Genomic DNA, 11,256 nt, shown 5'->3' with positions numbered 1-11,256 from the left:
TGCAAACGCCCTGAGGTTGGTGTAACATTCCAAATACTGTAGTGAACATTCTTGCACACAACCTGTTGGGAGAATATTTCCCTGGGGTGGACTCCCACACAACTGAGTCTTTGCATCCTTTTGTCTGTCCAATGTCTGGGATGTTTCTTCTTCCCTCTCAGCATAGTTTGCCTTTAAGAATCACTGTCCTCCCCCCCAACCCCCTCACTTACTTTCTCTTTTTCTCAAGGTAACTATTAAGAACTTGTTTTGTTCTTATAGGAGAAAAATACAAAGATACTCTTATCAAAGTGTTCTTTTCTCAGTTTCCCTTTGGCTGTGAATTGCCTGTTTCACTCCTGCTATCCATTCATCCATCCATCTATTCACTCAGCACTTACTTAGCTCCTATTTTGTACTAAGCCTTGTGCTGGGTGCTAGAGATACACAATCTTATACAGTGTTTCTCAAAATGTGTTCCCAACGCATCGGGAATCACCCAAGGTATTTGCTTGAATGCAGATTCCCGGGCTCCACGCCTGGTTTACTGACTCTCTAGTGGGGGAATCCGAGAGACTGCATTTTAAGAAGTTCTCCAGTTTTGTTTTGTTTTTAATCCCAACTAAAACTTTAGAACCACTGAGTGGAGAAGAGAGGCAGGTGAATGAAAGTGCATTGATAATTTATGCACAAAACACTATGGAAGAAACGCCTCTAGAGTCCTCTAGAGAAAATCAGGTTTACGCATAAAATTGGACAAACTGCAGTTCTCCGGACGGATGCAGGACATTCAGGCAAAGAAAACACCCTGTTCAAAGCCATGTGTGTTCAAATGACACTGAGTAACTATTCTGTGAGTGTTGTGTTGCCTGAAACTGTTTGGGGCTTCGGGGTCTGAAGATGATTGTATCCCGACGAAGCGCCCTTGTTAATTGTACTCGGGTTTGTGGGTGGAACAGCGCGCACGCGCACCTAGAACCAGGTGACCATACGCATGCGCAATGTGTAATCCCGAAGCCAAAAAGGGTATGATTGAGGGCAAGTTTTTTTCTGTTACTAAAACTCCCCTTGCTCGAATCCAGCAAGCCTGGCTGTCCCCATTTCTGGTGAGGGAATCTTAATATCTCTTAATATTATCCCCTTTTTCCTTCTGGGCCATACTTTTAAGTCGGCTGCCAGTACTCAACATGGCGGAGGCCCCTAGGTGGCGCAGTCCGTCCTTAGGCGTGCTGCACGGATGGGCGGGGCCCTCCGAAAGGGCGGGAGTTTGAGGGGCGGGGCCTGCGCCCCAGCCCCTTGGTGGGCCCCCGACCCCGGCCGGGCCTTAGCTGCTGCTTAAGCCGCTGCGGCGCTGAGAAGCACCCGACGAATCTGCGGGAGCCGAGCGTGGTGAGGTGGAGCCTCAAGGGCAGGCGGGTGGTGCCCGAGTTAACGGTCTGAGGGCCAGAGGCCGGCCCTCTTAGAGCGCCTTAGGGAATTCCGTTCGGGCAGCGGCCTCCAGTTCCCCGGGAGGAACCCGAGACCCACAGAGGGGCTGGGACCTGTCCTAGGCGGGTGCGTCCGCGTGCTGTTGCCGCCAACACTGCGCTCCAGTCCGCGTAAAAAGGGATCTTCCCGAGCCCGGGGTTGTCCGATAAGGCGCTGCGCTCTCCTAAGCGTCCCGCTCCTGGCTCCCAGAATTCTGCGGCTCCCTCTGCCCTTGGGGCTTTGCATGTGATCTGTCCGAAAGTCCAGTCCTACTCGCCACCCTACTCTGGAACGCTCATTCTTCGGGACCCCCCTTAAATAGCACTTCCTCGGAAACCTTTTCCAACCGCTTTCTGAAGGCGCAGTTAGCTCGCTGCTGGGTTTTTGCACTCATTGCACCGAGTTACCTTTCCTGCTTCTCTTTTACAGCCGTGCACTTGTTGGGGCCTTATGCCTTGCCTTTTTCATCTGTATCCCAGGGTCTAGCACGTGATGATCATAATAATAGCTAATATTTATTGAATAGTCACAAAGGTGCTACGAAATGCATTACCTGTAAAGGCCCATTTAATCCTCAGAGCAATTCCATAAGGTGGGTTCTATATCTTCACATTTTGTGCGTGAAGAAGCTAAGGCACTCTTAGATCAATTTGCCTAGAGTCCCACAACTAATAAGTGAGTGGAGCTGGGATACGAATTCTAGGCTGTCCGTCCCTAGAGCATGTAATAAATCCTAGATTGCCTTTGGGTTTGGTAAATGTCTGTTGAATTGGTGTTTACATTAGGTCCATGAGTTATGGAGGCCAAGATTATGATGCACATGAGAAAGCTTAGAAAGGAGAATTGATGTTCCCAAATGTACAGAGTGAGTTCATGAGGAACTAGAACCTGGTGCTAGCCCTCTGTTCCTTCAGTCACACTCTACCTTTCTTTGGTCCTTTTCCATCAGAGAGCCGAAGACCTAGACCTCATCATTTCACACCCTTTAGAAAGTGTCCCTCCCAGAGCTGTGATTTCATATTTCATGATTTAGGGGGCAGCATTTTGTAATGGAAGGGCATAGAGTTTGGAAGCAGATTGGGGTTCAGTATTTGCTCTGCCGCTGACCAGTTATACCCCTTCCGTGTTTTGAGCCTTAGTTTTCTTGTCCATAAAATGAAGGCAATTTCTTCTCAAAGTGTTTTTTATGAAGATTGCAAATAATTGTGAGAGAGTAAAGTGCTGTACAAACTACATGATCTGTTTCTTTTGGGGTTTTTTGTTTGTTTTTACCTTTTAGAAGGTTATAGAACTGTCAGCATTTTGCAAGACCTTTGATATGGATCATGTTGCCTAATGTTCTTATATCCATTCATTTAGTCAAATATCTAATGAGTACCTGCTATATACCAGGCACTGTTTTAGGAGCTGAGAATACAGCAGTCAACAAAACAATATTCTTGCACTTGGGAAATTTACATTGGGTTAGATATGGTACACATAATACTCAGATAGGGACAGATGAAGCATGGTAAGGTAAGTAGAAAAATACCAGGGACTTCTCTGGCAGCCCTGTAGTTAAGACTCCCCGCTTCCACTGCAGGGGGCACGGGTTCAATGCCTGGTTGGGGAACTAAGAGATCCTGCGTGCCGCGTGGTGCGGCCAAAAAAAAAAAAAGAAAGAAAAGAAAAGAAAAATACCAGTTTGTGTGGAGGGGTGGTGGTATTTTATATTGGGTGGTTAGGGAACAACTTACTGAGAAGGGGACATTTGAACAGAGAAGGTGGCAAGGGAGCCAATCATGAGGATAACTGGAAGAAGAGGCCCTGGATGAGTGTGTGGCTTGGTGTGTTCCAAGCATGTACAGCAAGGAGGGGTATGTGGCTGGAGGGATGTGAGCAAAGGGGAGAGGAGTAAGAAATGGAATTAAAACAACTGGAGGCTGGAATCAAATAATTAGGACCAGGTAAGCCAATACAGTGATTGTGGTTTTTACTCTTGATTGGCCACTGGAGGGTTCTGAGTGCCCGAATCTGTCACTGTTTTAATATTTATTTATTTATTTATTGCTTTATTTATTTATTTATGCCACACCATGTGGGAGGTGGGATCTTAGTTCCCCAACCACGGATCGAACCCATGCCCCCTACAGTGGAAGCTTGGAGTCTTAACCACTGGATGACCCAGGAAGTCCCTGTCACTGTTTTAAAAGGATCACTCTGACTATTCTGCTGAGAAAAAGCAAATTTTGAAAGCAAGGGTAGAAGCATTGCTGCCACCTAGGAAGCTTTTGCAGTTATCCAGGTGTATTAGTTATCTATTGCTATGCAAGAAATTATCCCAAAATTTAGCAGCTTGAAACAACAGTCATTTATCATCTCATATAGTTGTGGGTCTGAAATCTGGGAGCAGCTCAGCTGGCTGCTTCTGGTTTAGGATTTCTCAGGAGATTGCAGTCAAACTGATGGCTGGTCTGCTCCCAAGATGTGGTTCCTTACCACTGGGCCTCTTCACAGGGCTGCCTGGGTGTCCTCAGGACACAGCAGAGAGAGTGGGGAGAGAGCAAGAGCTAGAGAGAGGGGAGGCCTTTTATGACCTTGTCTTGGAAGTCATTTCTACTTTATTCAGCTTCATTAACTTTATTCCAGATCATGCTCAAGGGGAGAGAGTTTAGGCTCCACCTCTTGAAGGGAGGAGTATCAAAGAATTTGTGGGCATACCTTAAAGCCACCACATCAGGCAAGAGTGGCTTGGCTCAGGATGATGGTGGGGGTGGGTCAGAAGCGATAGCAACTGGTAGAGCCAACAGGATTTGCTGATGGATTGGTTATAGGCTGTGGGAGAATGGAGTCAGTATAACTGTAAGGCTATTGGGCTTGAGCAACCAGAAGGATGGAATTAGCATTTACCGAAATGGGGAAGGTTGAAGGAACAGGAGTTCACTTTTGGATGAGTTAACTTTGAGATGCCTGTTAGACATCTATATGGAGAAGTTAAATAAATGTTTGGATTTAGTATAGGAGTGTGATGTGCCAGATGGGCTGGAGACGTAACACTGGGAGTCATGGGTGTATAGGTACAGTTTTAAGCCATGAAACTGGATGAGATTATCTAGAAAATGAATGTAGGTGGAGAAGAGGTCTGAAGCCTGAGCCCTGGGGCCTCCAACCTTGAGATGGTGGGGAGGTGAGGAGGAGCCAGCAGAGGAGACTAAAGGGAGAGAGGCCTTAGAGGTAGGAGGAGGACGGAGAGAGAGGCCCCACATATGAGATTTATATAAGGAACTGTGTGCTAATTTCTTTTTTTCTGGAATAAGAAACAAATTGTCTCTGCAGACAAATATATATATATATATATATATATATATATATATAGTTTCTTTGCTCAGGAAATAAAATGTCTGTGCCCTCAAGTGTTTTTCCTTTTTTGCTTTAAGTGACAAATTCTGTTTAATAATACCAGTTCTCCTCTTAGTCCTTGTAACATTTACACCTCTACTTCAAGTTTAGGTGGTGTTGCTGCTATTTTAAATTTATTTAAATACTTGTTTTGGAAGAATTTGGATGAGAGGAGACAAAATATATAATTTATGTCACTCTTCTGTCACTCTTCACCCTAGGCTCAGAGGTCACTGCCCTTCCCAGTCTGGTTCCTAGCAAAAGTAGGAAGTCAGTCTTACTCATTTCTGTATCACTGCGGCCAGTTACCTGATGCTAAGCTGGAATTAATGAGTGTTTACAGGATAAATTAACGTATAAAAGAAGTGAATCTTTTTCCTTTTCCTGTGGTAATGATAACATCTATTCCGTGGTTTACAGTTTACAAAGCACACTGACATCCATTATTCTCATTGAATGCAATTCAGTCTGTTACCATTTGCCAACTACTGACCTTTTCCTTTCCTGAGGGGCATTGAAACCTACCTTTCTTTTGGAGCTATGCTAGTTTATTTATTCTCTGGCTGATCCGACAGTGTGTTAATGAAAGGTGCTGAACTATGTCTTGAGGAAGCTCAGAACTGAATCTCAATTTCAGAAAAATTCCTGATGTAATTTTTCTCTCTTCCCTCCATCTTTTTATTCCTGTTTTTTTTTGGGGGGGGGGCATTAATCATAAAACAATTCAAATCATTTTTAAAATAAACTTTATTTTTTAGAACAATTTTAGATTTACAGAACTTGCATAGTACAGCAAGTTCCTACATACCCTGCACCCAGTTTCCCCTGTTCGTAACATCTTACATTAGTATGGTACATTTGCTACAATTTCACATCATTTTTGAAGTAAATGGGGCATACCAATAAAATATGAACAAAATGAAGTTACTTCATCTCTGTAAGGCTCAGTTTCCTTATCTGTAAAATGAGAGGGTTGGACTAAATTTTTAAATAGCTCTAAAATTTTTAAATTATCTGCTAAAGTAAAATAATCATATAATTCTAATATAATTCCATTTCTTTACTGAAGTGTTACTATCATTTTCTAAAATAATGTCTACACATTAACAACAGCCTTATTCTAAAAGAGGATTTAGAGAATTCCCTGCCGGTCCAGTGGTTAGGACTCTTGAGCTTCCACTGCAGGGGGCGCGGATCAAACTAAGATGTTGCAAGCCATGAGGCGTGGCCAAAAATAAATAAATAAAAAGAATAAAAGAGGATTTAATAGGAGAATTCCAGGAACTATGGGAGGGCTGCTTATATATTAGGTTTGTATAATATATATAAATATATGATTATAAATATATATAATATTATTATATTAGGTTGAATTACATGAAATTATCATTTTATTAGGTTAAAAAAAGGGCAAACATTGGCAATTTCGTGGGGTTTAACTGAATGCTTTGGGGGGTAGGGATTCAAAGGAGGGTTAGGGAGCCTTTGGGGCCTCTGAGACTCTGCAAAAGCCTGGCCCATCCCTCACAGTGTTCGGAGAGAAAAGGCTCTTCAAGTCCCTTGAAGCATCTCAGAGCTACTCTCGTTGTTAGTCATGTTGGCAGTAAGAGCTACTTCCCAGCAGGTTTGTGCCTCCAGCCAGAAGAAAGAGATTGAGCCAGCATTTCACAGCTGTGGTGGAAAGGAAGGGCAGAAAGGGAGGACACTGGAAGTACTAACCCAGTTGATCAGCTAGGAAGAGGCAGCCTGGGGTGTTGGTGCCACTATGTCTTTATTGGTGCCACTCTACTCTTCCTACTTTATGCCCTTTGCTTACTGTCTAGTACAAGCTCAGCAAACCCGGGTATCTGCAGTTGCCCAGGAGGTGATTAGTAAGCTGAGTTTTCCTCTGTAACTCTGTTATAAGAAAAACAATAGCACAAGTGCAATGACATGACAACTAAAATCTGCTATCAGTGTGAGGGAGAGGCTAGGCCAGGGCGGGGGCCTGAGACTAAGGTGAACTGGAGAGCATATGCCTTATCTAAAGGGGTCAGACACTGTTTCACTGCAGCCTGTTGTCGCCTTGTGGGAATGTGGGTCAAGGGTCACTAGATATGCTGATTAATCAAAGGAGCCAGAAATATGAATTTTTATATGTATTTTGCCAATGGTAAATGTTGGCACCTAACTTAAATTCTTAAAAACCATTGCATAGGCCACACAGTGATTGAAAAGAACCCGCAGGCTACATTTGTAACCTCTGGCCAAGGGTTTAGATCTGCCAGGAGTGAGGCCCACATGCATTTCTTCATTATGCATTGTTGACAAGCTACTAATGACCAAAATGAATTAGCTCCTGCCTTTGAGGAACTCACAGATTAGTGGAGAAGATAGACAAATAGTAATGATAAGATGTAACACAGACATTCTCTCTATACATTAAATATAAATTTATATATATTGTATATATGGCTATAAAACTGATAAATTATTCCTGGATACATCTGGGAGGACCTGATAGGAAGTGGCATTTGAGCCAGGATGTAGAAGATCAACAGTTTGGTGCATTAAAGGGACATGGGGCCCCTGAAACTCCCCCTGTATGTGCAAATGTTACGTTTGCATTTGCTGTATATGCCATTTTCTTCAGATTATGAGACTGATGCCAAGAAGGCAGCTCTAATAGACCATTTTCTTGATAGGTAGCTGGAAATACAGATACTCCTCACACCTGCCGATGGGTGTCTCAGGGCTGATAAGATGAGAGAACTCTGCCCCCCTCCTCTGCCCCCAGGTTATCGTGTGTTTTAGAGGCCAAAGAAACTCAGAGGTCATGGAGCTGGGCACCCTCATTTTTGGATGAGCAGCCTGAGGAAGTGGCGTGCTGTGCTCGAGGTCCTAGAGCCCATTAGAGACAGAACTTGGACTAGCATCCCAAACTCTTGATCACCTTGCCTCCACGTCCCCTGGGTGTCTCTGAAGTCACTGGTGAGGCTGGCCTCCCTCACCTGCCCCCATTGCCCTGTTCTGGCCCGTCTCCTGGTGGATGAGGAGGGTTTGCCATCCTGCTGAAGCTGGTTCCTTCTTCCCTCTGTTTTTTGGTTCCCCTGCCTGAAATGCCTGCTACTCTCTGTCAGAGAGTCAGATTGCTTGTATTCAAATCCCTAGTCAACCAAATGCCAACTGTATGAACTAGGACAAATTGTTTAACCTTTCTGATTTCTCAACTAAGGCTTAGCCTTTGTAAGCCTCAGTTTCCTCATCCATATATAAAGACTTAAAATAGTACCAATGCTGAAGTATGATACGAAAGCCCTGGAAGGTTTCAAGATTCTTGTGATGCCAAAATGACATGGTATGTGTAAAGCACTTCAAGTGACTGACCCATAGAAGCACTTAACAAGTATTAATTATGATGATGATGATTCGCACTGTTCACAGCCCCCCAGGTTGGGTTAAATGTCCTTCTGTTGTCTTCCCATACTATCCTGTGATGTCTCTGTTATTACTGCACAGGCCACATTGTATTGTAATTGTGTCCATCTCCCCTGCCAGCCTAAAATCACCTTCAGTGATTCATTCAGCAGATGTTTATTAGGCACTGTGCCAGGCACTAGGGATGCAATGGTAAACTAGGAGCTCTTGGTCGAGTGCAGAGTTACAAAAGTCATGCCAGGAAACACTAGTCCTGTGAGCTTGTGTCATGGTCCAGTAAATTTGGGAAATGATGCTCATCATGTCCCCCGCCCCTTAGAGATTAGGTCCATCTTAGTATTTGAAAAGCTCTGAGGAGTACTGTACTTTGTCCAACCCAATTTTACCGGACTTAATGAGTATTTGCTGAATAAATTTGAGTCATCTAGGGAGTTCTTTCAACTCCACTGTGTGCTTTAGTCCCCAGCTCAAGAGGAGGTCCAAGGGACACAGCAATGATTAGAGAGCCTGCTGGGAGCGAACAGCCTCTGGCTGCATAGGGACCTGTGGACTTACTGTCTGGTGCCCCCATGGAGACAGGGGGCCCTGGGTTGAACAATATGAAGCCCCGGTCACTGCAGCTGGTGCTGGAGGAGCAAGTGCTGGCGCTACAGCAGCAGATGGCAGAGAACCAAGCAGCCTCCTGGCGGAAGCTGAAGAGCTCCCAGGAGGCTCAGCAGAGGCAAGCAACCCTCGTGAGGAAGCTGCAGGCCAAGGTGAGGCAGCTGCCCTTTCAGGAAGGGGAAAGAGGAGAACACTTGGGGCTGGGGACTGAAGCGGGATGAGGTTTGCAGAAGATGGAGCCACGTGGTGGGAATGTCCTAAACAGCTGTCCTTTGATGTCCACAACTTCTCCACCAGCCATCTACGATGTCCCTTTCAAAGGTGACCTTCATGAGGTTTAAGTTAGTTGTCTAGGTTTGCTCTCCTAGTCTAGAGCTAGGACCTCATCCTAGGTTTTCCGGTTTCAAAGCCCATGAACTTCCTTCTCCAATACAAGAGCTGTAGAGAACATATGATTAAATGACCAAATGGAAACTGTGAGATGTTATGGCCTCACTTCACCGTCATCACCCAGTCCCTCATTCACAGCACGTTTGCCCACGACCCTCGGGGACCTTTGCTTTGGGCTGTTGGTACCAGCCGTGCCCATTGCCGCGTCCTGCTCTGTTTGCTTCAGGTGTTGCAGTACCGGAGCTGGTGCCAAGAGCTGGAGAAGCGGCTGGAAGCCACTGGGGTGAGTGAGGCTGTTCCTCAGGAGGCTGTGCTCCTCCTGAGCCCTCAGGGAGTATAGTTAGGCCTCATTTGCTGACTGAGGGAGGCTGGGGTGTGATAAGGCGGTGTTTGGAAGAAGCCTCTCTTTCGTCAGCCCCTGAGAACTTCATCAGATACCTTCACAGGACCTAGCTATTCCTGCCCCGTCGGACTCCAACCCTTGGCTCTCTAAGGACAAAATGAGCTTTAGGAGACTTAATATTACCAGATAGGAAGGGGTGTGGAATCCGAGAGAAGAGATGCATTTTTCCTCCAGAAGGTGTCAGTGTTTATCTGTCTTGGAGAGATGTGTGCCTTTGCAGGCCTGAAAAAACCGTGTTTGTGGCAGAGAGATTTCTTTGTGCTGTGGGCTGGGTAGAACTGGCTTTCAAAGACCTGTGTGCCTTTCTTCCAGCTCCCTCTCAGCATCTTCTCACATTACCCTCGGAAGAGTTCTCTCAGAGGAAGGAAAGGACGAAGACTTAACTGTGTACCGTTCTATGTAGGCCAGGCACCCTTAGGCATTGTCATAGAATTATGTCACTTAACCTGCAAAGCAACTTTTTCAGGGGAATGATATCACCTTCATTTTGGAGCTGAAGACTTTGTGGCTTAGAGAAGTTATAACTTCCCAAGGTCCAAAAATTAGTGTAGTAGAAGCCAAGACCATTAGTGAAAGCTGTATTTTATGCTTCTTAGGTCAAAAGTTCTTTTCACTACCAAATGCCATCTTTCAGGAGAAGTCACTGGTTTACGTTTGGAGAGAGGGATGCAGTTGGTTTACTTGCAGAATGCAGTGATTGAGAAAAGAGACATATTGCTAACAAAGGGGAGAAAGAATAAAAAGAAAGCTGGGGAATTCCCTGGCAGTCCAGTGGTTAGGACTCTGCGCTTTCACTGCTGGGGGGTGGTGGTGGGGTTATCCCTGGTTGGGGGGGCTAGGATCCCACAAGCTGCTCGGCGTGGCCAAAAATAAAAATAAAATAAATGGATGAACTTTAAAAAAAAATAAGCAGGCTGCTGTAGAAGGGGGCATCATGGAATTGGTCTGCGGGATGTTCTCTTTGAAGGTAAATAAATAAAGCTTGCTTTTGTCTGGCTAAGGGACCGGTCCCTCAGAGGTGGGAAGGTGTGGAGGAGCCAAACCTGGAACAGCTGCTAACCCGATTGGAGGAGGAGCAACAGAGGTGATGGGCCCCAACTTTCTGGCCTGGGTGGTTGGTGGGCGGGTAGAGAAGGTTGATGGAAAACCTCTGTCTCGAGGGCTAACATGGATTAGAACCAAGGGCTTCAGCCTTAGCCCTCCAGTTCCTGGCAATGGAAAGTTCCAGTGGTTGTCATCTTACTCCAAGAGGTCCAAGGGTTGGCTCAGACCTTTGTTTAGTACTTGCTCCTACCCCTCCCCAGTGCAGGTGTGAGAGTCTAGCGGAGGTGAACACCCAGCTTCGGCTGCACATGGAAAAAGCTGACGTGGTGAATAAAGCCCTTCGGGAAGATATGGAAAAATTGACAGTAGACTGGAGCCGGGCCCGCGATGAGCTAATGAGGAAGGAGAGCCAGTGGCAGATGGAGCAGGAGGTGAGAGAAACAGTGGATGGGAATGGTGAGAGGAGGACTTGCAGTCTGGGCATTGCCTGGTCAGTGCTGGAAGGGGTTAACTTCAGGACTTGGATGGAAACTGAGCTGTTGTTAAAGTCTCTGGCCGGCCTTACCGCTCATGCT

At 45.6% G+C, this 11,256-nt stretch overlaps 1 protein-coding gene across 8 annotated transcripts in view; it reads left to right on the top strand.

The window, feature by feature from the left end:
* The first annotated feature begins 1,250 nt into the window (after positions 1 to 1,250).
* The window catches only part of CEP250 (centrosomal protein 250), a 50,208-nt gene continuing 40,202 nt past the window's right edge, over positions 1,251 to 11,256 (top strand). For 2 of the 8 annotated variants that reach the window (XM_059898813.1, XM_059898808.1), the window contains exons 1-5: positions 1,251 to 1,368; positions 8,701 to 8,996; positions 9,461 to 9,517; positions 10,639 to 10,721; positions 10,947 to 11,112. In XM_059898813.1, coding sequence (XP_059754796.1) covers positions 8,811 to 8,996; positions 9,461 to 9,517; positions 10,639 to 10,721; positions 10,947 to 11,112 — 492 coding nt within the window. In that variant the 5' untranslated portion in view covers positions 1,251 to 1,368; positions 8,701 to 8,810. Of the gene's footprint in view, positions 1,374 to 1,511; positions 1,534 to 8,142; positions 8,162 to 8,700; positions 8,997 to 9,460; positions 9,518 to 10,638; positions 10,722 to 10,941; positions 11,113 to 11,256 lie in introns of those variants that run through there. The other 6 variants (XM_059898810.1, XM_059898811.1, XM_059898812.1 and 3 more) reach the window with 6 other exon arrangements.

The sequence above is a fragment of the Balaenoptera ricei genome, chromosome 15 (assembly GCF_028023285.1).
Source record: "Balaenoptera ricei isolate mBalRic1 chromosome 15, mBalRic1.hap2, whole genome shotgun sequence".
In the NCBI taxonomy this organism is placed as follows: domain Eukaryota; kingdom Metazoa; phylum Chordata; class Mammalia; order Artiodactyla; family Balaenopteridae; genus Balaenoptera; species Balaenoptera ricei.
Note: the sequence above shows the minus strand (reverse complement) of the source record. Positions and strands in the feature narration are given on the sequence as shown.